Source organism: Haplochromis burtoni, unplaced genomic scaffold (genome assembly GCF_018398535.1).
Source record: "Haplochromis burtoni strain Fernald_Lab_line unplaced genomic scaffold, NCSU_Asbu1 Contig_360, whole genome shotgun sequence".
Lineage (NCBI taxonomy): Eukaryota > Metazoa > Chordata > Actinopteri > Cichliformes > Cichlidae > Haplochromis > Haplochromis burtoni.
In genome coordinates, this window is record NW_024582721.1 from 310777 (window position 1) to 335323 (window position 24547).

At 41.1% G+C, this 24547-nt stretch overlaps 1 protein-coding gene across 5 annotated transcripts in view; it reads right to left on the minus strand.

The window, feature by feature from the left end:
* robo3 (roundabout, axon guidance receptor, homolog 3 (Drosophila)) overlaps window positions 1-24547 on the minus strand; it is a 177456-nt gene that overhangs the window by 76525 nt on the left and 76384 nt on the right. For 4 of the 5 annotated variants that reach the window (XM_005943356.3, XM_014340418.2, XM_005943358.3 and 1 more), the window contains exon 2: window positions 6973-7299. In XM_005943356.3, coding sequence (XP_005943418.1) covers window positions 6973-7299 — 327 coding nt within the window. Of the gene's footprint in view, window positions 1-6972; window positions 7300-22509; window positions 23128-24547 lie in introns of those variants that run through there. The other variant, XM_005943359.3, reaches the window with a different exon arrangement.

The following is a 24547-nucleotide window of genomic DNA, read 5'->3' on the forward strand; positions in this document are numbered from 1 at the left end:
TCTCTCGGAACACACACGCGCACACACACTCAATGGTCTAATTAATTCATGGTTATCCTCTGGAGAAGTGTTTGGCTAGTGGGTCTGGCTCAACGACCAGCAGACGGTGGGATCATACAGAGGGGGTTAAGCTGACGGCCTCACTCCGGCCATCTGATCCCCCCTTTCTAAGATCAGAATAACCACCAGCTCTGTGCTCCGCAAGGCCGAGACCTACAATCCCATTAGTGAAGCATGAACACACCTCTGAGGTCACACAAATACACACACACGCAAACACAAAGAGGATGGGTCTGTTATCTCTGAGCAACTGAGAGTTCTGCTGCTGCAGAGTTTAGTAGGAGTGGTGACGGTAGTGTCACTCTGTTAGTGCGGTGAATAAAAACAAACACAAACCTTTCCATGGTAAGTATGTAGGTATAGTAAAGGATATTGACCCTGGAGTCCTCATGGAGACTCATCCACTGAAAATCATATTTTTCATATCAGGCAGCTGGTGGAGAACATTACCATGCTGCTGTGGATGCAAGCAAAAATGCTGGGAGGTCTGAATGTGAGACTCAGCAAGCAAATTCTTTGCTAATGAGAGGACTGCTTACTAATGCTATGAGCAACCAATTATGGAGAAGTTACAAGCATCACACTTATTTAACTGCTGAAGATTTCCAGCTCAATTTTAGATATCAGCACATGTCAATAACCTCTCTTTGAAAGACATCTAAGACATAATGATATGATAACATCAGCTGATTCAAATAGAGTAACAGCTTTAAAAGGCTAACTGAAAAATCTGAAAGGTTATTAACAGTGTAAAAGAAGCTTAAGTCTATTAGTAATGCAGCCTCCACACACAGGCATTTGAGTATTCTTTGGTCGATGTGGCAAGCAAATGACGAGAGCTGAATGGGGGATGAGATACAATTTCAGAAATCATTGACTATTATGTGACAAGAAAGTGACTTTTTTGTCAGCATTTATAGTTGGACTGCAAACAGATGTCCAATGGAACAGGAGATCTTGGCCCAGACATCTGCTGATATACTGGAAGGCCTGAAACATTGGCTGTTACTCAAAGATACTGAGTCATCAGCTGATAGTCAGTAGGTTTCCAAATTATGCTAGCTTCCACCAGCCTTGTTTCATCTTTAATCACTTGAAGATTATGTTGTTATGTTATGTTTTTATACCTTCTTTAAGTGGAAAGCACACTAAAATGTGATTCAACAACAACAGCAGCTTTATTTAAATGTCCATTTTCATTCTGGTGTTAACAGCACTGACCTCAGCCTCTGTTTACACTTGCCTGGCTGCGGTATGAGTGCGGGTCAATGGCCACTTAGCAATACATATACAGAGTGCATAAATCCACGGATCAGCACAGCTGTACTACACTGTTTGTGACACAGCCTCAACAGAACTCCTATCACGTCCCATATGGCTTCAAACCACCGGGGTTACCAGCAGAGATACAGATCAGTTCTAGGACGGCACAGGCAGCGTGGAGAGCGAATGCTCTTTTAAGAAAGCCACACCACTTTTCTGTCCTGCACTCCTAACTTCCCTAAACCCACCAAAACCCTTTCTCATTTCCAGATTCATAAACCTTGAAATCCATTTTTCTGCACAGGGGTCACAGTGATCAAAGCCAGTATGACAGGTGTGTGTACACACACACTGCGGTTTTTCTGTGTGTGTGTGTGTCTGTGTGTGTGTGTGTGTGTGTGTGTGTGAGAGAGAGAGAGAGAGAGAGAGAGAGAGAGAGAGAGAGAGAGAGAGAGAGAGAGAGAGAGCTGGAAAAGGAAAGCAGCATCCAGCTGGTAACAGTGCAGTTCAGCTGTTTCTCCCACACTGACACTACTGTAGAGGATTACACAGGGTGAGAAAGTTGGCCTGGACTATAGGTACAAAGACTTACACATGTTTACACACACACACACACACACACACACACACACATGAAATTCACAAAAAAGAACGAGGAAGACAATTTTATCATGTCTCCACCTGTTCACTCCCTAAAATTCTCAAGACAGCTGCATCTGTGAAGGTTAACCTCAAAATGACCTTAGATCAAAGGGTGTGAGTTGGTTTGGGGGGCAATAAAAGTCTCAGAGTTTACTACAGTCAGCTTTATTTGAAGTTCCTTTGACTCCGCCCCAAGCACGTTGGAAAAAGCGCCATTTCCCCTCGCCGGTTGGTGTGAATATTCATGAGCAGTAAAGCCAGGCAGAGTAGCAGGCATAATAAAAATGTCAGAGTTGTAAAGCACTCAAAGTAAAAAGCCGCCAAGAGCTCGGGCAAGTCACTCTGAATGTCAAATCTCCGCCCAGGGGTCTCTGGCCCGTTAGGACTATTGTGCTGACTAGCTTCCAACAGACGTGCCATACAAGTTTGTATGGCACATTTTCAGAATCGAAGGATCCTTTTTAGCTTGCAAAATCGGATAGGATTGGGGTGAAAAACACAATTTGGACGGATAGACTAGAGATGGAGGATGTGCTCTTAAAGCAGGGCAGTGCTACACACAGGCTGGGACTACTGCTAAATAACAGCTACACAAACAGCACAAAGTGAAAGAAATTGTGCAGTAATTCTGTTGGTATGACTACTCCCTTTTGTTCCAGCATTTTTTTAAAAGCTCTCAAATGTATTATGTAGCAACACATCATCTAATGCAAAATATTTTTTTAAATGTAGAATTACTTTCAGCTGCTAGCAACATCACCTGTGAGGTTTAGCTACATCTGCTGACACTTCAAAAGACTAACAGTTCTTGGATCCAGCATCCATTCATCAAATGTGTCATTAATAAATGCAAACTAAGTCAGCAACTAAGTAGAACCATCCTTAATGAGGTATTGAGTGTGTAATTAGCATGGAATAAATGCTTGCAAAAGAACAATGGTCTGTTTACTGCTGTGAAAAAATGATTAAACACAATTGTACCTGCAAAAAACTTGTGAAAAGAAAAGAAAGGAAGAAAGTTATTTAACTTCTTCTGAATAACTATGTTTATTAAGGGTTCATAAATTCAACTAAAACTTCCTAATTTTAGCTCTCATCATCATTTGTAAAATTCCATTCCAAAACCTTGGAGTGATGCTGACCCATAAAATTTTTTCTAAGGCACACATAGATATCTTTTTATTTGGAATACTACTCTTTGCATTCACACAACTTCACTAATAAGACATATATGGTGATTTTTTTTGCCTTGTACTTTATATTGTAATTGGGTTTATTTTAACCCAAAGGCTTTTTCCCCCTAAACCTAACCAAGCAGTTTTTTTAATAGTCAACAGGTAGTCTGTGGGGAAAAAATAATCCTACATGGAAATGCCAAAAGCCATAGTCCTTGGCTCCAGACCGAATCAGCCCCCATGTAAAAATGCCCAAATTCACAGCATTAAAAAGATTTTTATGGATTGGTACAAAATGTTTTTTCTCTCTACAGACACCTCCACCTTTCATAACAACTACACAGTGGACGAACACATTTGAATACTCCCAAGGTTTAAAGTTTAAAGTGAGCTTTGGTCGTTAGCTGTCTAGAAGGATTAACTCACTTGTATGTACCTCTCTGGCATGCTTGTGGTGTCGGTGCTTTCTGGGGCTATTGTAATGGAATTACTTGAAAAATATTGTGGCTCATTATAAGGTATAATCTCAGCCGCCATCTCTATATGACATTGTTGTCAGTCTTTATGAGCAGTGCAAGGAACAGCTCATTTATATTTCATGAGTCACTGGTGATCGACCTGTTCTGAGGATGTGCTGTGAGGTGTGGGAATTATGGGAGCTAGTGCAAATAATATGTGTTAAACATTGCAGACTGAATCTGAGCTGACGACAGCAGATGTTCTCTGTCACTGAGGAACCGATAAACATTTTAGAGCCATCTTTTTAAGCCTGAACAGCTCTTTCATCTTCAAAAGAAGATTTCTGGTGAAGTATCCATAACTTCCAAGCTACAGCTAAGCTGAGGGAGTGTTGCTTCAATTCTACATGAAAGAACGTCTGGTAGAAACATATCTACTTTTTGCTTCTGTCACTTTTGGTGTATACATAAAGAACATTAAGGGACTAACATATGATATAAATCTTTTCAAAATAAAGCAGTTCCAGGCATGTTTGTCAGCGCTGGGAAATTCTGCCAGTTTATCCATACTGCAGCACACTAGCTGTCATCACCCTGCCTGCTTCTCAGCTTACAGCAGATGGTCCGTGAGGGGTTAAACCTCCTGAACCTTCCACCCTTCCCGCTGTGTTGGCTTTCACCTCAGTACCAAATATACACACCAATACACAATGCAGCTCTCTCTCAGTTTGCCCTCAGTGCTTCCAAGTCACCGGCTGGGGAGCAAAGTGACACCATGCCACCAAGTGCCATCTTGCGCCTTTTTGGTGCCATGCTGAGCCCCCCAGGCAGCTCCAGGCAGGCTTATGTGCCTCTGGCCTCATCTCAGGCCCCATTGGTGCTGTGCAGAGGGGCCTGGAAGGAGCTGGCACTGGCCTGGCTTTGGCTTTGGCAACTGTTTGTTCTATACAACCTCCGTCTCTGTCTCTCTCTGGGGGCGATACTCCAAAAGTGTGTCTGTGTGCTGGCATGAAGACACAAGTAAAAATACATCGGTTTTCCCTCTACCAACATGGATTAGGGATGCTAATCTGTGAAAGCAACCACTGTGTGCCAAGTTATGTCCATGTACATGTGTGTGTCTGCAGGCAGCTGTGCACAATGTCACCTCATGACACCACAGTATTAATGGAGGAAGCTGGATATACAGAAACAGGACTGATCAGCTAGTGGCACTGCAGGCTGAAATCACACTGGTGTTATAGATAAACCCTTGTGACCCTCCACCACCTCACAGAGACTGAGTGTTAGATTTTGTTGATGTGGGCCTACAAAGAAGATTAAACTCTCTGGTAACCTTTAACAGCTGTCAGATATATGGTAAGGGTGCTGGAAAACATAAAAACATTTGGTTAAGCGCTATGCTAATGTGATGAATGAAGAAAAGCAGGAGGAGCATCTTTGCATGTCTTAAGAAGAGCTTAAAACTAGCACAGCACGAAGAAAGAGTTGAGGAAAACACTGGGGATTATTCATGTGGAGCGAGAAATGTAAGGCCTCTGTCGCTGATTCATTCCTTTCCACTTTTTGAAAAGTGAAAAGTGATTCACAACACCTCCACCTACTCTACCTGTCCAGGTTTCCACATACAGCTTACACTTCAAAAAACACCCCGCAGCTGATGTTGATACTGAAACAGAGCGAGACCAAAGTGAAAGGTAATTCTTCACGCTACTTGAGGAACGCTTTAGTCGGGGTGACGGACACACTCTGCAGATCCCAGCTGCTTATGGAGGATGTAGAATGATTCATGGGCCGTTCTTCTGTTGAGGCGAACGGGGGGAATTCAGTCTTATTATTAACTTTGTGGGGAGAGCATTTCAAGAAAATATGACACCTGGCTGCAAAGTGTTGCACAAGAAGCTAGAGCTTTGCTAGTTTTTAGTGGGGATCAGGGTTTGTTTGACCATATTCAGCTGCTTTCCGTTAGTGCAACAAGAGATGGTTATAGTTTTAAAGGGAGGTCGATACTAGGAGAAGCCTGAGTGAGGGGGATTAGAGGAAATGTGAATCTGCAACAGCTGCTGGAGGCAGGTTTGTCTAAATGAGCAGATTAAGAAAGATATCAGAGTAGAGCCTGGCTATCACTGTCACAACAATGATTCTGCTCATTATAGATGTCATCTGACAAGTCATATTATATGTCTACACAGAGAGAGCAATTAACTAGTCCCCAACTATGTTTGTATTATAAACTGACAGGATTTCTTGAAATTACCTGCTGGCGCTGTCAAAATAAACTTTTACTTTATAATGATTTTCTAAAACTAAAGGAAATAAGAGACTCTAGCAGCAAAGATTTAATTGGCTCTACCCAATCTCACTGTTAACAGGAAGCATGGTTATGGGGAAAAAAATCAAGAGGTGTTTGTTGGAAACCCATCTGACAGGAGAATGTTGTATTTTAAGGATCGAACATCTGCTAGTGAGAAGCTGCCAACTAACAGTGGCCTTTGGTCCCCTCCCTGCGAGACAGTTTTTCAGCTTTCCTGTCCAGTGGCGACAACTGTTATCTCTGTTGTCGGAGCTAGCTGTCATCTATCTACATTAACAGGCCTGGTCACAGAGGCCTGGGCAGTGGAGGCTGGAGAGAAGGGTGAGTGGGCCATTTGTGGCGGGGTGGGCTCCGGGTAAAGCTGCCAGGAGATCTGACACCAAGGTCAGGGGTGGTGTCTTAAGTTAACTCAGCCAAGTGAAAGCGATGATAAGAGAGCAGAGTGTTTGAAGTTTCCTCGGCACACCTCTGCTTTTAAAACGCAGCTAATATTATTTTTCGTTGAGTTTTATCTGTGATTTAGTTCATTACTGAAATTACATGATATTTGACACTTGTTATGTGGACTGCTTTTCTCAATATACACCATATTCTTTTGTTTCTTGTTGCCTCTGCTGCTTAGTATTTTGCCGAACCAGCAAAGCCCCTCTGCTGTGGAACCAGCTCCCAGTTTGGATTCAAGAGAGAGAGGGCATTCCCTACTTTTAAGTTAGACTTTAAAGGGCTGGAACCTGTGATGCTATAGGCTCAGGCAGCTGGGTGACTTCTCATGAGGCACTCTTTTTTTCTGTCTTCCCTCACCTCCCAGCCAACAGATCACAACAAATGGTTGCCCCTCCCTGAGCCTGGTTTTGTCTGTTAATACCGAGTTTGTCCTCCCCACCATCGCCCAGTGCTGCTCATAAGGAACCATCCTTTTTCTTGTGCTATAGGCTTTTTAATTTATAATACAAGCATAAAACACTGAAATCACGGTTGCTGTGAACCCACGCTAAAACACACACACACTCACACAAGCTCCACAACTGAGCCTTATAGCAAAAACATCAAAGACACTTACTTGCCACTTCCAGCGATGCATTGCGACTGACTGCTTCACCCAAGTAGTTGCGTGCCACACACACATACACACCCTCATCAGGTTTGCTTCGCCTTCCATGTACAATTCGCAGAAAGAAGAGGGAGCCGCTGGGTAATAGCATCCTGTGGGACCGAGGGTCCTCTCGATCAGTCTCGACCCGCTCTCCGTCTTTGTACCATTCCACCATCGGGGTCGGACGCCCCTCAGCCTTACAGTTGAGGGTAGCTGGCTCCCCCTTGGACACAATTAAATCAGAGGGATGCTCTACAATCCGAGGGGCGGCATCCTCTAATCTGGGTCGGGATCCTGGTGGGAAAAAGACACCACAGAGGAGAGACGAGTTAAAGACTACATTTATGGTGCATGTTTTATTGTGATACAGCCAATGTCATTTGACATATCACATCATGAGGAACACAGCATCTGCTTAGTCATTAATGCCAAATTATACAAAAACCTCATTTTAAGGCACTGAACTGAGTATAAGCCAAAGTTTGTACGATGGGAATACCGTAAAACTACATTGCTCACAGACTACGGATGTGAAGAACATGGTTACAAAAGCATACCAGTGGAAAGAATCGCACCTAACGAGCCTAAAAGTCCTCAGCCTTTTTTTTCCCTTTTTATATATTGGCCACTACACACAAAAGGCAAGTGGGCGGCAAAACTTGTAAAAACACACTCAGCTCGCCTATTTCCAAACCTCTTGAGCTGGACTGCAGCTGAACTCGTCATTTTATCACCAACAACAGGACTGTGTGAAATGAGCACATAATGTTACATTTCAAGTATAACTCGAGAGGACGTGTGAAATTACATGCTCTAAATTCAGCATCTATAAAACTAAAAGCAAATCCTCGAGCCGTGGATGAGAAGCATGAAGGCAGTAAAGGCGCAGGAACCACTCTGATCTCAAGCCGATGAGAAAGTAGGCTGACTGAACCGTGCACATACTAAGATACTGAACATGTATAATCAGCTCTGTACTTTACTTTCAAAGAATGCTTTGCTGAATGTTCTCGACAGGTGTTTGGGGTTCAGGTTTGTGCTAATCTGTCCAAATGTATTGAATTCTTGTTCAGAGCTCTGCAAGTTTTCTCATTCTCTTCTGAAAGTTGGATTGAAAGACAGAAGCAGAGAGAGATTAAAGTGGGGTAACTCCCCCAGGTTCTTCTACCACCTCCAAATGTTGCTCTCCTTCGCCCAATAATCAACCTCAATCAACCAGTTGGGACAACTAGTAAATCCATATTTTTTTCACAATGAAACATAGAAAACTTGTCAAATATGTAAACCGAGACACTTTAAAAGCACAATAAATGCTGAAAGGTTTATGGAAGTTTAGGATCAACATATGCACCCATCTATACCGCATACTGTGTCTATTACAACACCATGGCATCGTGCTGAACTGCCCTGCCTGCAGTCCAGACCTCTCACCAGTTGAAAACATTTAGCACATCATGATGTGATCTGATAACAGACAAGAACAGGACAACATTCCAGCAGCTGGTCTTCTCAGTTCCCAGACTTTCACAGACTGTTGTTCGAGTGTGGATGCTGTTCCTATCAAATTCAAAGTCACACTGTTTTTCTCTGTTTAAACATTTGACGTGTTTTTGTGTTTGAATTTAATCCAAATCATTACATTCTGTGTTTTTTGTTTTTTACATTTTAGACAATGCCTGATTTTTTATTTTTTTTTAGAATCAGAGTCGCAAATGATAGCATGACGGTCGTGCTGTAACGTTAGAAAAGCAATAACATAAACTCAAAAACCACGAGGCACAAGTGAAACATCACCCTGGAGAGCAAACAAAAGCAAGAGAAGAGGAGGTGCATCATCGTCTGTGTTTTTCAGACGCTTGTGGGATTCATGAGTGTATTTCTGATTTGTCTTGCCTCACCACTATACTACCAAGCCATGCTGTTTTGTAAATTATAAGAGTGCTGCAATGCTTAGCAATATCCTAATGTTGAGCAGTGTTGTCTTTTTAGAACATTCACAGCAGGAGATTAGCCTGAGCGCTGTGCATTTAACAGGAAAACAGAAAACATGAATTGCTGTTTATTTTTTAGGAGCGCTGCAGCTGAGCTCCAGACTGTAGTTTTATTCCACACCACTGAAGCCATGATTGTTCAAATAAGACTTAAATAGGTTTTGTCTAAATTGCTTTCAATCATGAAAGCTTTTGTGTAAATTTGCATGTAAAGAAGACTGAAAACGAAAAGAAGACAGAGCTACAAGTGAGCAGATAGTGACACTGTTGCATTTGGACGAATCTTTAACCTGGGAGGTGATCAGCTCCCTGTGCTTATCCTCTAATATTGAGAGATAGCTTAAAACGTGCCTGCAGCATAGGAAAGTTGTAGACTGTATGCTGCAGGGTGACAAAAAAGAAAGACAGCTACAATAGTTCATCCCACAGGTGCATGGATAAAAGGAAGTTCAAAGGTTAAGACTTTCCTGATAACGTCTGATAAGAAAAGCAGTCAAAATTCTCGCCTTCAAAGCGACAAATCCTCAAGAAGGTTTTGGGGGATTAAAAACTCCACTTAAGTGCTTCCTGCCGATGGGATATAGAGTACCATATGACAGTCTTGCTCTCGATGAAATTACATTCAAAGAGATAGGAAGCTCAGGATAGGAGGAAAATGTGCAAAAGCTTTGAAGTTGCTTTTAGTTAGAATCAAATAGAAGCTGGAAAGCATGCACTGAAAGCACGACACAAGATAAGGATACACCTAAAATTACATTTAAAACACTGTTATTTGTTATCTTGTATCAAACATTACCACTTTCTTCACATTTCAGTTGACTAAAATGTTTTTACAGTTTTCGTTTTTTGATTACTTTGAACTGGGGCTGAAAGTGGTTGTAATTTAATTCAAGAATTCATGATAGTTTAATTTATACAAACGATTCCCAAAAAAGCACCTTGTGACGGAAAATATAAGCCTGAACTTGCACTGATCAAATTTAGAATCAGCGCTGTCGTTTTCTTTGAAAACCCAAATGGAATTCTACGCTGCAGCACTACCAGAGAAAACTTTTGATGTGAAGGATTTCTAAAAATGAATCAAATAAAGTAATATTGTTAAAAGGTTGCTCTTCTGTCGAATGCTAACAGAAAACAGTTGTCATTTGGTTAAGTGCTCTCTGACCTCCCTCAAGGCCTCTGAGCTGTAGACTGTTCATCTAATAGCTTTAAGGTAGTAGCATCGTGGCTGAGCTGAGCCTGTCTGATCGGGGATATCTGGAAGAGAGGAAGGGGGGTGTCTGTTGTGAGAACTCAGCAGGGCACAGCCTTTAAGAGCTGACTCATAAATTTTACAGTAAAAGCTGGTTGGAACAAGTCATGTGGAAATGTAAAGCAAAGGCTTTTAAGTAGGACGAGACCATCATGTGCGACTGAGCTAAATATTATCAAGAGAACGTCCAAGTTGCAACCACTGAAGACCAACTCTTGACAGATCATACGCCTGCTATCCACAGCAAAGCAAGCTTGGAGAAATGAACTCTCTCCCACTGTAGGAATATGTGGCATGTCACACAGAAAACTACAGCTCCACTGAAAGGATGACAGCAAACTGTCACTGCACCTGAGAAATCTTCAACAAGTATTATGGGAAAATGTCATTTTCTCAGCGTATACAATACCCACATTGATTCTGACATAGATATGATGTTACAGAAAGGCAAAATGGTTACAGATCAACATAACAGAAAATGACTATACTGCTATGCATACAAGGATATTTGAATTTCTAAGGCAAGCAGCACTGCTCAGCTACTGAGCTCAAAGTGAGCGTAGACGTACGGTATGTAACGGATAAGGGCAAGGCTGGAAAAGATGAACTCTAATCAGGTTAAATGGACAGTTTGGAGTCTCGACAGTCTGACTGCTTGTCTTGAGAAGACTCTAATAGGAACGTCTGGGCCCTCTAAGGACCTATTAGCTCCCGTCCATCGTGTAATACGGATGGCAGCAACTCTCAATGATACATGTGAGATAATAAAGCCACAGGGATGCTCTAGGAGTCTATCCTGTGAGAACTGCAGTCTGGTTAACAGGGAGTGAAGAAAAGATGCAATACTGTCTAAATTATCAAATCAAAAACAGATATTGTGTGAGAGTTCCTGTTTAGATCCTGTTGCGAAAATTGTTTTTATTTCCTAATTAAAAAACTGGACAAAGAAAGACAAGAAATGCAATATGAAACTTTCTGCAGCTTTGCAGTCACCACATCCCATCTACAGGAGAAACTTCAAGACATTCTCATCACGGCTAAAGAACAGGACTATTGGCAATAATGAATTATGTAACGCTGTACAATGCAAGGATAAAGGCTGTGCAGTGTTGTTTTGTTACACTGCTGAATGAAGGGTAAATTTAGACAAAGGGTAAATTCTTGGGAGTAACCAAGGAAAAGTCAACAAATTAACATGTGGATATAATCTAAGTGCAAAATCTCAGGCTCCTTAATGTCATCCTCTCCAAAAACAGGTATGGGCAACAGTTCATCAGTAGTAACATTTCTGGCAGACTGAGAATTGCAGATTGAGCCCAACCAATACATTAGTGGGGGCAATATATAAGATATCAGCTATTTGCTGATATACTAGCCTCAGCACATAAAGAATAGACAAGAGAAACACCTTATAAGCACATTAGAAGGGTTGATAATGCAGTCTGTTCCCCAGAGGGCAAAGTAACTAAGTACAGTAAGTTATTAATTCACTTGTTGTGACTTGTAAATAACTACACTTGACAAATGATTTGAGTGTCTAAAAGATTCAGATCAAGTTTTTAACTCACCAAACGTTCGGGTCAGTGTTGATCCTACATCTGTATCAGCTGACACTAATCTAGACCAACCAGACTTTCTAATATTTCCAATTATTGTCATCTTTACTTCACTTTCTGCAAATATCTCTCAAGACTATGTCTGAAAAATGTCTTTAATTGAACTGTTTCTGATGCATGAACTGTAATCTCTCATCTATGAGGGGAACCCCCCCCCCACCAACACCCCACCCTCACTGCATCTACAAACTCATTAGTCTATAGTGATAATGCTGGCAGGGCTGTGATCAATCGCGGCTTCTGGTAAACCTAGTGGAGTTTTTCTTTTTCAGGTTTAATCAACTACAAATGTGCTACAGGTGTGCTGTCTATCTGCATTGTTACTACATCACAGTAATTCAAAGAGCAGATAGTTGGACATCTTTACCTTAAAAATTAAAAGTAAAATAAACGGAAATAAATAAATCAGATCTAATTTTTTTTACATGTCAGTATGTTAACATATATGCGATTATGTATTTTGAAATTTTAGGAAACCTGTTGCATTTGAATTTGCCTGCCACTTAAAAATGTTACTCCCTTTACGTTCGCTTCTCTTCTGTAGCACTAGCTATACTGAAGCACCACAACCAGAACATCTCTGGATTGTTGATGAGTGGGTACAGTAAATGATATGCAAGTAAATGTACAGTAAATGATTTCTTAAACCTCCTACGTCTATAGGATTCTCTTTTACGTGTTATTGTTCCTTAAAAATTGGATTCGAATCGGACTGGAAGGTGGACAATGATGTAGAATATTAACTCTCCTCAAATGTGCTAAACACAAAGTAGCAAGTCTGTTTTGAAAATGTGAGCAGAAAATAAGGATAACTTTCTCAAAGTGTAGTAAGTAAAAATCAAATGAATTCAGTCGCCTCGAGGCGCTTAAATAAATCCTCAAGGGCAGGTACCAAAAAATAAAACACTTAAGTGCAGTAACAAAGTATTTGTACTTCAGTACTTCCCACCCCTGCTTATATACTTACAGACAGTTAAGTCTGTAAGTATTTATGTCCTTCCATAACAGCCTTTCTTCAGCTGTAAAGTGGGATGATACAGTAACTTGATTCTTACTTGGTGTAACTACAAAGCTGCTTATTCCAGGAAATAATTGGTCCTATTCAGCATGAAATTTCACTTCTTACCTGATGAATCTGAAGCACCAGACTCAAAATCCAAGAGCTCAGCCCAGAAAGCACTCTGTATTTAGAATATTTGGTAACTGGTAAATGGCCTGTATTTGTATAGTGCTTTACTAGTCCCTAAGGACCCCAAAGCGCTTTACACATCCAGTCATCCACCCAGTCACACACACATTCACACACTGGTGATGGCAGCTACATTGTAGCCACAGCCACCCTGGGGCGCACTGACAGAGGCGAGGCTGCCGGACACTGGCGCCACCGGGCCCTCTGACTACCACCAGTAGGCAACGGGTTTATATATATATATATACATATATTTAAATATATATATCCTGAAACATCAGTAGAAATGCAGAAACTTTCAAACATCTTCAATGATTTTCACAAACAGGGGGAGTTAATTAAACCCGTGAGGGTGACGGAGAAATAGCGAGGACGGTGAGTTCACAAAACAAATGAAAAACTGGGAAGAAAACAGCCGAGGGGAGCACCAACCACCACTGCAATGTCCTTTCTGTAATGGAGCCAGAAAAAGTATCGAGCTAGAACTTTGTCTCATCTAGTACAAGAATAAATGTCTTGGTGTGTCCTGTGCTTTTAAAAGGAGTACAAAAGAAAAATCACAGATATCTACAGTTGATTCCGAGCCCCAGTCCTGCCTTATTGCACAACAAACACAAGAGACCTTTCATCATTTACTTCTTCTTAAATGATAAAAAAATCAGAACACCCAGTAACCTGGTATCTGTCCAAATGGTACAAGACTGGGGCTGATGATTGATCTGCATTTGATCACCGCACCACTGGCATCTTCCAAGACATAAAGTAGAAAGATATCTATTCTGTATCTTTCAAGAACACCTGGACAATTAATTGAAAATGAATCAAAGCTAATTCAGAACCTCTAATTGTGCTCTAAAGTGATTTTGATTTGAAGGCACATCACCCATTGCTGACAGCATTTTCCAACCACAGATGGTACAGTGATGGTCAGACTCATGCAGCAAATCCAAGAAGGGTCCTCATTTTGTCTGATATTTGTACAAGGCTCAATCTTGAGGTCAACACAAATCTTGCGCTGCAGCCATAAGTACAAGCTGTCTCCAGCATGCAGCCCACCCCTGAGCAAACCACAGCGACTCACAGAAGGTTTCAGCGCATTAGTGGAGCGTGAATCCAGTCCACTAGTCAAATTATAGGACACACAGAAAACAAATATTATATTATGGAAAACCGTGTAAGGAGCTCTGAAACGCTCTTTACTTAGTTTGTCAAAGAAAATTCTCACTAAGAAGAATCTTCGCAATTAATAATTGATTTATTTCTGGTTTGCAAGTTAAAAGAATCTAAACTATGAATAAAAACTAGAGCAACAAGCTGAAATCATGAAATTTAGAACATTTCTATGTGCAAAAGTATAATAAATAACACAATAAATAAATTTAAAAAAGGATGAAAATATGTGATAACTGAACTTCTACCAATGGCCCGATCACCTCACTTGTATCTGTAAATTTCATATTATAAAGTGCTGTGAAAATGCAGCAAGGAAGTTAGGTATAAAAGTTCTATTGAAATACATAACAACACTGTGTATGTATCAGAAACGTTTGGTTGATGATGGCCTTGGAGGGAAAAGGACATAAAACGTGGACGGCACTCCAGCCCAGCAAGTCTTCCAAACCAGACAGGCTGAGAAATGCCTTTCATTTCAATGTGAAGGACTTGAAAATAAATCAGAATACTGCAATACATCAAACACTGCATTCCTTATCGCTCTGTGGTGATTTGTGGTAAAGAAGACAGATTAACCCAGGCTCTGCCTTAGCAAGTCAAATTAAGCCTAAGATGAGCTAACCCTCAGACTGTGCTCAAGATAACCGACCTTCCCTCCAGAGTCTGCTCCTTCTGGTTAGAAAAAGTCTCTTTCTGTTGAAATAAAAGTACCTCTGACTGGCTAACAGGGGGAGCGTAATAATCTTTAAAGAGGGAACAGAGGAGTGAAGAAGATGCTGTAATTCCTTTTCCTCTCCTATTTTTCTTTGTAAAGATTTCTTGTTTTACAGTTCCTCCACCTTCTATTTACTGAAGCTGCAGGAAGTGATTTGGAAATGTGTATTCAAAGTTAAACTGGCAGCAGCGAACGAGGCAAGCTGCAGTTTTTTCCTCCAGCTTTGTACTCTTTAACCCTCTGGGGAACATAAAATGAAGTACTTGCATGACAATACAAAGTGGCTTTAACTGAGCCCGTGTTGATGCTAAGCATCTAAATGAGTGGGGTCAACTTTGGAAAAGGAACTTCTGTGTTTTTTATACTGTCTCTGCTGAGGTCGTGAACAGTTTGGTGGGAAAGGGGCCGAAGCTGCTTCGTCCTGCTCCTGTCTTTGAAAAGCAGGGATCATGGAAATGTGAGTGAGAATGGCCCTGTGAGTATAGCCTCTTCCTCTGGTGAAGAACCTGTATGAGCTGGATGTTCGCGCACGCTGACCAGGCAGAAGCTTGAGAGCAAAGTGCATTTTCTGCTCCAACAGGAAGAAAGCATTTTCCCACTAAAAATGTTCCTGGTGGTACAAGATGCCTGAGAGACTAGAAAGTTGATTAAGCTTTGATTTACTTCCACCTACAGAAACAAGACTGAAGGGCTGTGAAATGTCTTAAAAATTGACATTTCTACTGTTTACTTTGAAACATACGTCAACAAGACCCCACCTGACATTTTGGTATGAATAATTATAATAATGTGGGGGATGTTTCAGCTAAACTATTCTTTCCAGCCCAGCATCCTTCAAGTTATCACAGACCTTGTCAGTTGGAGCTCCAGCAGCCCGATGGTAACAAGCATCGATTTTGTTTTCTACTCACTCCACCAAAGCGGTTTCAAGCTTTGAAAGAAGAAGAGAACAGCAACTGTATTTGGTGACTGAACTCCCACACTTCATCCCATTTCACTGTAAGTGCTCTTTGTGATGAGCGCAGAGCAGGGGTAGGTGGGTGGGAAATATAAGCATGGAGATAGTTAGTGGATGGTTTGGCTCCAGAAAGGCTGTATGATGATGGCACGATTGTTCATTATCTCTAATTATCTGTCCATTAGTGATCGCTGACGAAGGTGCAGTCTCTCAGTCGTGTCAAAGAGGAAATCCTCGAGGGGACTCCAAGACAGGAACAAGGCTGGTTGTGGGTGGCCAAACACATCAGTGAGGAAATGCCACTGGTTTCCTGTCCCACAACAGTATATTTCAAGATTAGCCCCTATTGGATGTGTGTCCCCTTATACAAACAGACACAAATGTGCAGGCTGGCTGCTATCTCTCTGAAAACACACATCACACCACATCGTATTTTGAGGGAGGAAAGGGTCGAGACAACGACTTCCTGAAGAGGATCCACGACATCACTAACATGACAAAAATAACCATGGTGCATGGTTTTATTTTGTTCTACTGACTCTTAGCTTGATAGTCAAACATGAAATAATCTACATGGAGAGTTGCCTGTATTATTAAAAAACAGCTCATGAGACCATGATAGCAATTAGCTCAATCATATATGATACACATTTCCAAGACCCTTTATTTAAGTGGTAAAATGCAGCCTTGACATACTGTTGAGGACATTTCAAGTAACACTGGTCCTGATGTATCATTAAGTCATGAAGTGAAAAGCTGTAAAGAGCAAGAGCTGGATTAACATCCAGCTGCTGTCACTTCTATAAGTGCTACAAATTCAAAAGATTTTTGAGGTGAAGGTAAGGTGCCTATTAAAGAAATCAGTCAATTAGTCATAGCTATCAATCACCCACCAGGGCAAACAAACAGCCATGGAGACACTCAAAGTCCTCCTATCCCCAACTCGATGTGTGTATCGACACCGTCATCAGAAAAAAAAGTTGTCCCTGTCAGTTTTTTTACCTTGCCATTAAATCATCAACAGTAGCTGTCAGTTTCTGGCTACTACGGCATCACCTTGACACATCCGTGTAGAAAATAATCCATTATCAGGTGGCTTTTTCTCATGCAGAGCTTTTGAGTGCCAGACTCACAAATATATCCACAGCACTGAGTTACTGCTCTGACAGCTGTGGCAGTACCCACGGGCTTTTTCTTTGACTCTCCAGCAGTCAGAGTTATGTCACTGCTTCAAACATCGGCAGATAACATAAACAGGATAAACATGAAATCTGACTGGCTGCTTCACCAGTCAGATTTCATGATGACCTCACCCTTTATTAGACAGATAGTCAGACACTGAAGCGATAAAAGGATGAGGAGTGTAAGTGTTTGTAAGAACAATGCAAACACTGCTTACCCATATGGAAAAGAAATAGTAAAAACTAGAGCTGGGCGATAGAACGATAACGATATGTATCGCGATATAACTTTTACTCGATAGAGAAATTAAGCTATCGCGATAGACCTCGCCGCTCTTGTCCTCCAAAAAAAAAAAAAAAAAAAAAAAAAGGTCAGCCAATCCAAATTAAGTAGCGCAGAGCCGAACCAATCACAGCCGCAGCGTCACGTCGCGTGACTTGTTACGTACAGCACAAGTGCCAAGCCGCACGTGTGTTTGTTTGGGAAGCAGCCAGCGGGTAATGGAGGAAATGAGTGTGCCGACTAGAAAAATCAACCGAGCGTGACCGAAGAGAAAACAGATGATGGTTCCAACGCCGGAGAGATTGTCGAACGGAAGAGCCATAGAAGTTCCGTAGTGTGAAGGTATTTCGGCTATTTCAAGTCTGACAAAAAATAGAGTAGCGTGCACTGTAAATTGTGCCGAAAGCAAGTCTGGAAATACAATAAACTGGTGCATGCGTCACACTGTGCGCCACGTTATTGTTTCGGTGAAATGAATTTCTACAATACTGTTAATTCTACTCTCTGCAGTGTTTAAATGCTTACATATACACACAGTTACTGTCCTCCACACATACGACTCGGTTCTGCTTCTATGCCCCAGCTTTGTTTACTTTTTCCCACCGAGGCTTCTAGACTTCTGATTGGCCAACATTTCTGCACGGTTAGGAATCTAGCCACCTGCTGCTTTGGCATGTTCATAGCAGCGTTTTCCTTCATTTCTGCCTTTATGTGTGGACGGGATTATTTTTTTAAACGAAAACGGAAAATCTCCGTTTTCAAAAATACCCGTGTACGTGTGGACGTAGCCTCAGTCTCTGACTGGAAGCGCTAATTCGTCATTCGGCTTTTGTCAGACTAAAGTAACTGTTAAAACTGTTTGAAAAGCTCAGCTATACAACAAGGAGAGATTGAGAATTTCCTTTTAGTTCTCAGTTTATTTGATATTGACAAAAGTTAGTCAGTTTTGTCTGTTCTTCTGTAAAACAAACTAAGATTTATTTTTAGAATTAATATTTTGTTTCTAAGTGGAATTGACAATTTAGTCTGTTTCGTTTGTTCTATTTTGAAACTTAAACGCTTTAGCGGCTGCCTTTTGTGTAGTTTGCAATATTTGCCTTTATTTATCTGAAAAAGTCTCATGTTCCTTAAGTACATCTACCCTGTTGAACTTATTATGGGAAATAAATATTTAAATAAAAACAAGCTGCTGATTATTTCACATTTTACTTGTGAGCAACGGCACATTTAAATCTTACAAATATAGTTATTTGGCTTATATCGTGATAGATATCGTTATCGCCTGAAATGAAAAAAACATATCGTGATATGAAAAAATCTCATATCGCCCAGCTCTAGTAAAAACTTATAAAAGACTTGCATAAGATGTGGCCTACTTCATATAGTGAATCATATAAGGCTTATATGATTTACTCATGAAAGTGGCCACTTTCATATATTGTTTTAGTAAGTATCCAAAACATACAAGTTTCATTTATATAATTTTTCTAGGGATCTTATATCTGTTTTCACTCTTGTATGCTTTTCATACAAGTTTCACACAAGACAGATACAAACTTTATAAGATTTATATATATCTTTTCCATATGGGTAATCATCCAGGTAAGCAAATCCCATTAAGTTGAATGTGTTCATATGGGAGAAATGTTTTGTCACTCATCCAAGTAACTGAAGGTCAGCACCACTGACTAGCAATGGGCTGTGCGCTCAGATTTGTGTCTCACTGCCAGCCTGAATGCAATTCGCACAAACAGTTATTATATTTAAGGGAGAATTATTTTTTCACAGAGGGCAGGTAGGTTTGGATAACATATTTCCCTTTTTAAGTGAAATGATTATTCAAAAACTGTACTTGAGATATCTTTGTCTGAAATCTAATGTTAGGGGTAATCCATCTGTCTGCAGCCCAAGGCTGGAAGCTTAGGTATACTGTGTTGGGCCCTAAAGGCAGTTGCACTTGAGACCTTCAAGGAGTAGGGAGTGCTACGGTAACTTGGCCTGCCAGCACCCGCTGCTAAATAGAGATGAGTTTAAGTCCTTTCCCTTGATGCCTGATGAAGAAGGAGCTCAGTGTTTGTTGATTTTGGCTCGCTGTGGTAGGAACATGCAGCATAGATAATAAGCAGTGCCATTAAGAGAGGGAGCGCAAGCCTTAGTTTGGAGATGAACGAGCAAAAACACCCCACTGACATGTTTACAAAGTGCTTTTATTTATTTACTACAGCCCAGTACACAAATAACTTGTTATTAATGCATCATGAGGTGCAGTCAATCTGATGTGTAATGGATATTTGTGACTGTGAAATTCTATTATCATGGGTACGCATAATGAGCGGCTGTTCAACGACTAGCATACGCAAATTCACCTCATGTTTTTTTTAGCATTACTTATTATTCATTTCTAGAACTGGTTGACCAGCAGCTTGAAAAAAAAGCAAAACTACTCAAATAAGATTCAGAAAGTGGATGGATGATTAACGCTGCTGATTCTGAGGTAACAGGAGGAGGAGTTTTAGTTCCCTGCCCCGATTTCGAGTCTTATTTTTCAACCGGCGCAAGTTAGGATCTTCTTGTAGCTTGAATGCTACACTGTGCCTCATTTCAGTGCATCATGCTTGAATGTATTGACAGCCTAATTGATCTGTGCAGAACAGATGGGCAGGCAGGTGGGGGGAGGAGGAAGGTACGCTCACTGTGCGAGTGCATGTTTGTTCTCGGAAATGACTACAAAGCTTTTTGTGTCTTTTTTCTTTCTGCAGAAAAAAGAATGTTGTCAATATTCCAAAAGCAAAAACAAAATGAGCTACTGCATATTGGAGCGCTGTTAGGAGCCATTCCAGTCGGCAGTGATGACTGTAACATAAAAATAACAAAGTAAATCTAGGTTTACAATGTGGAGTGCAGCTGGTAAAAGTCTCGCGCTGGGCTTCCATCTGAATAGCCACCTAAATGGAACGGTGCTATCTCATTTTTGAAACACTGTACTGGTTACTGACTGCCAACAGAATTCACAAGAACTGTTTTGTATCAGTGTCCATTAGTACGTCCATGGGTTTGTGCAAAAAGCATTTTTCAAACAGCACATTCATCTCTGTGGGACACATCTTAGAAATTCGGAAAAATAAAAATACACATCTTTTTACTTTAGTCATTCACGTGGTTTTGGTTTTAGAGTGAACTGGTCTTTTTGCCACCAGGATCTAGTGGTTGTGCCCAACTTTAAAGAGGACTACTCAGACATCTCAATACAATCTCAGCAGCAGTTATAACTCCTGTCAAACTGTCCTTGATCAATCCATTAAACCCCTCCAAACCTCCTCCACTGTAACTCACTGAGGCTGACAGCATGTCTGAAAAACCTTGTGCGCAAAATGCACAACTGCCAGAAACAGAAGAAAGGGTTTTAAACAATGGCCATCTCGGTAATTGTGCTATTTCAGCCACATTACACCCCACGGTACTTCCCTCCCTAAAGGAAATTGAGCTGTGTGCTCAGACTGTAATTACAGAGTGGTTATCTAGGTTTGGTGTCGGCTATTTCATCTGGCAACTAGTCTGGTGAGGACATCCACATTGCAACAAAGCAGCTGTTTTCAGCTCCTGCCTTGAAGTCACATCAATAAAGTACATTGTAAACACATGAGTCACTGACAGTCATTGGAGAAGAGTTTCCTGAGGTCATCGAGGTGACTGATAGTGACAGCGGTGATTGGCAGATTCCAGTGTCATATTACTGGAAAAACAGTCTGAGACCAGACTCTGTGACTCTGGCTCCGCATGAACGGCCCCTTCACACGAAGACGAGGGATGGAGAATCATTCCTAAACTCTTCTTCATTGCGTCTTCTTCTCCACATATATCTGTGCTGGCACTGATCTGAAGCTTCTTCTTCCTTTTAATCTATGCCACTTTGTATAACAGTATCAGAGTGTGACAAGAACACACATTTAAATGTAAATTTACCGACGGGGGGGAAGTCTGCTGCTAAAAACAGTACAGTTCTCTCTTTTTTTTAACTGCTAAAGTGAAAATAAGCAGCTTTAATCCAGCCTTTATAGTCCCAGAGGAGCATCTGGAGTCAGTGAAGGAGCACTTTCACAGATGCTGAGTTCATAGGCAATGTTTACAGGCTTGTAAAAGGGAGCCTCAGCAGTGGGGCTGGGCCCAAAGACACCACACTGACACAAACGATATCATCCCACTTGTGTCAAAAAACATTGCTTTAGTACATCGCACATGGAGGTTCATCTGTGCTGAACACAGACATGAATGCATGTTGACAAAGAGCCTGTAGCCAACTGGCAGCAATTTCAGTTATACACGTGTGATTGATGGAGGATCTGAGGATCCAGCAGTCTCATTTAAACATATCTCTATCATCCCAGAGGTGTCTGATGTCTACAAGAAAGAGCCATACTATGACTCGTAGTGTGCGTATGTGGCAGATTTCGCTTCTGAAAGCTGAAATCAAAAGCACCATATGCATACGTCTGAAGGCAGAGTCATGAAACAACAAAAGCCAATATTGTGCATCATACATTTATATCCAGGGATTCGGTGACACTTAAACCTACACTGTTTGGTACTCTCCACCACACAGACTGGGACATAGAGGAGCTGCTTAACATTTTACACGCAGCAGCAGCTGGTAAAGGCTTTTTCCACCAAACCTTGTACAGTAGCAAGAAAGCATGCATTTTTTAGCAATGCTGTCCACAGAGGGATTCAAACTTTCAACCCTGCCACACTCACTTACAGTAGTGGAGAAGAAACTGAAGGGTTTTTGTTTCACAATTGCATTGTGTCCATAATTCATCTAATGGGCCCAATGCTAGAGATAAATGAGCCAGCAAAGTCAGATTTCTGTGGGGAGCAGATGCTGGTGATAATCCAGTATCCCCTGGGCAGGTCACACAGTAAAGCTGCATATGGGCTACTCTGCTGTCTGTTGTTCCTAAGTGGCCTTTTAAGTGACATCATCTAGGAGGATTACTCACTTATGCACAAATGCTGACATAAAGGGGGCTTCCTACAAGATCAGCTGACTGATGTGAAATAGTAACTTTGTAAACTTTATAACGGACATTGTACAAGTGTTTTGTTTGTTTGATAACCAAATCCACAAAACAAGCAATTTAAAACTTACCATATGCCAAACTTCCGAGTGCAAATACAACCAGTAAGGGAACCAGAGCCGGACTGTACTCCATTATACAAATGTGCACATAGGTAGATAAGGTTGGTGGCAGTCTTTAGGCTGTCAAACAGCAGCAGCAGCACTTATAATTTCCACACAGACCCACAAATGAGCGCCAGCCTATGGTATGAAATGTCAGCAACTAGCAGCGGACTCCGCAGGCAGCATCTCAGCCGCTCTACAAATAAACCATAAGTTCAAACTTTAATCCCTCAAGGCTTCTGCAAAATCTGCGCTTAGTGTCGTACAAAGCAAGCTGCAGGTGATGATCGGAGGGGCGGCTGAGAGTAAGGTGAAGGCGGCGCCCGGTCAATGAGTCCCGTTTTTTCCTCTTATTTGTTTGTTTTTAACAGAGGAGAAACATTCATCAGGGCTTAGTCCTGTAGAAAAACAGCCCCAAAGTAGCCGGAGTCATCGTACCAGGACGAAACGTCCACTTTGTTAAAAGCTCAGCTCCATGTGTGTCACTGCTCCGTCCCTCTCTGTCGCTCCGCCACCAGCACTGAGCCTCAGCAGCAAACAGTGCGCTCCCGGAGCCAAAGCGCACCACGGTAACAGTGGCCACAATGGCATTACCGGCTTCCGCTTGTGCTTTCAAAATAAAATTCTGATGAAGCAACCTGATGCAATGCCTACGGCTATATTATAAATTGATAAATTAGAGAAGCATATCTTTAAGAGGGTAATCACTGGAAAATGAATATTAAAAAACAGCTGTGTTAATGCCAGTGGAGCCGGCAGGTCTTGACTGACCTAACAAAATGTGAATCATTGGTTACAGAAATCATTCAACCTGTCAGGGCACCTCATCTAATAGTTTCGACTCCGGAATATATATATATATATATATATATATATATATATATATATTTCTACACAGAGAGAGAGGGAGAATCTACACTATTAACAAAAGCACATCTCAGTTAAGCTGTGACAAAACCACCAGCCTGCTGTAACAGTATGCTGAAGGCAGACTCAGCATGCCTCCGGTTCATCCTTGTTTAATTCCGACTAACTTTACCACTCCAGTACCATTCTCTTAAAGGGCCAGTGCGCTCAATTTCAATGCGTATGTTGCGGGAGCCTCCGAGGGACCATTACAGTGAAACCTTGTCAGGCTATGTATGTAATGTTCGTATACCTTCTAACCAACAAAACACGATAGGACCATGACCAGTTAGTCATTTCTGTTAAATTCAGATTTAAATAAACTTCAGGGTCTTAGAGACACAACAGAGGCAACTACAGTTGAAGCAAAACATTTGTGAACCTTCTCGTAACTCCCATAACATCTGCTTGGATTAATAATAAAATGGCAAAAGTTACTAATGGAAATATTTACTTGGTTTTTTTTTTTTTTCAGCCATTACTGTGGGTGATTACTCAGTGTGCTTGATCTGGACATGAAAAGTAGTTACGGTTAGTGTTTCGTCAGATTGTATTTTGGCTATAATTGTAACTTAGATGAAGATTAGAGACGAGTAACCAATACAGAATCCCACAAGTAATCCAAACAGTTTTGTACTTTGTCTCTGTTACTCCGTTTCTGTGTCCTCCATGCGCTGGTAAGATGTTTCCCACTTAAGCTGTGAATTTTCCTCAGCATTGAGAAGAAGCCACCATGCTGTTCAAAAAAATCCAGATGTATAATATGCAATCAAAGACAGCTTGGACACTTTATCTTACATCTATATAGTTATATATATGAATATTTTGCATCCTTGAACACGCTATGAAGAGCATGAATGCTAATGTAGTGCTGCAAAGATTCATGATCTTTGCATTCATTCAGAAACCACCTTTTTTTTTTTCTTAAACTGAACTCATAATACTCAATGAGGCGCAAATGTCAGCTTTTATCTCATGGCTGTTATCTAAACACACAGGCATAAATGATTTTGGCAATAGTTTGAATCCAAATGCAAATTTCTCTTACATGTGTACGACCTTTGATTGTGCCGACTGTGATGCTATGTATACAAATAAG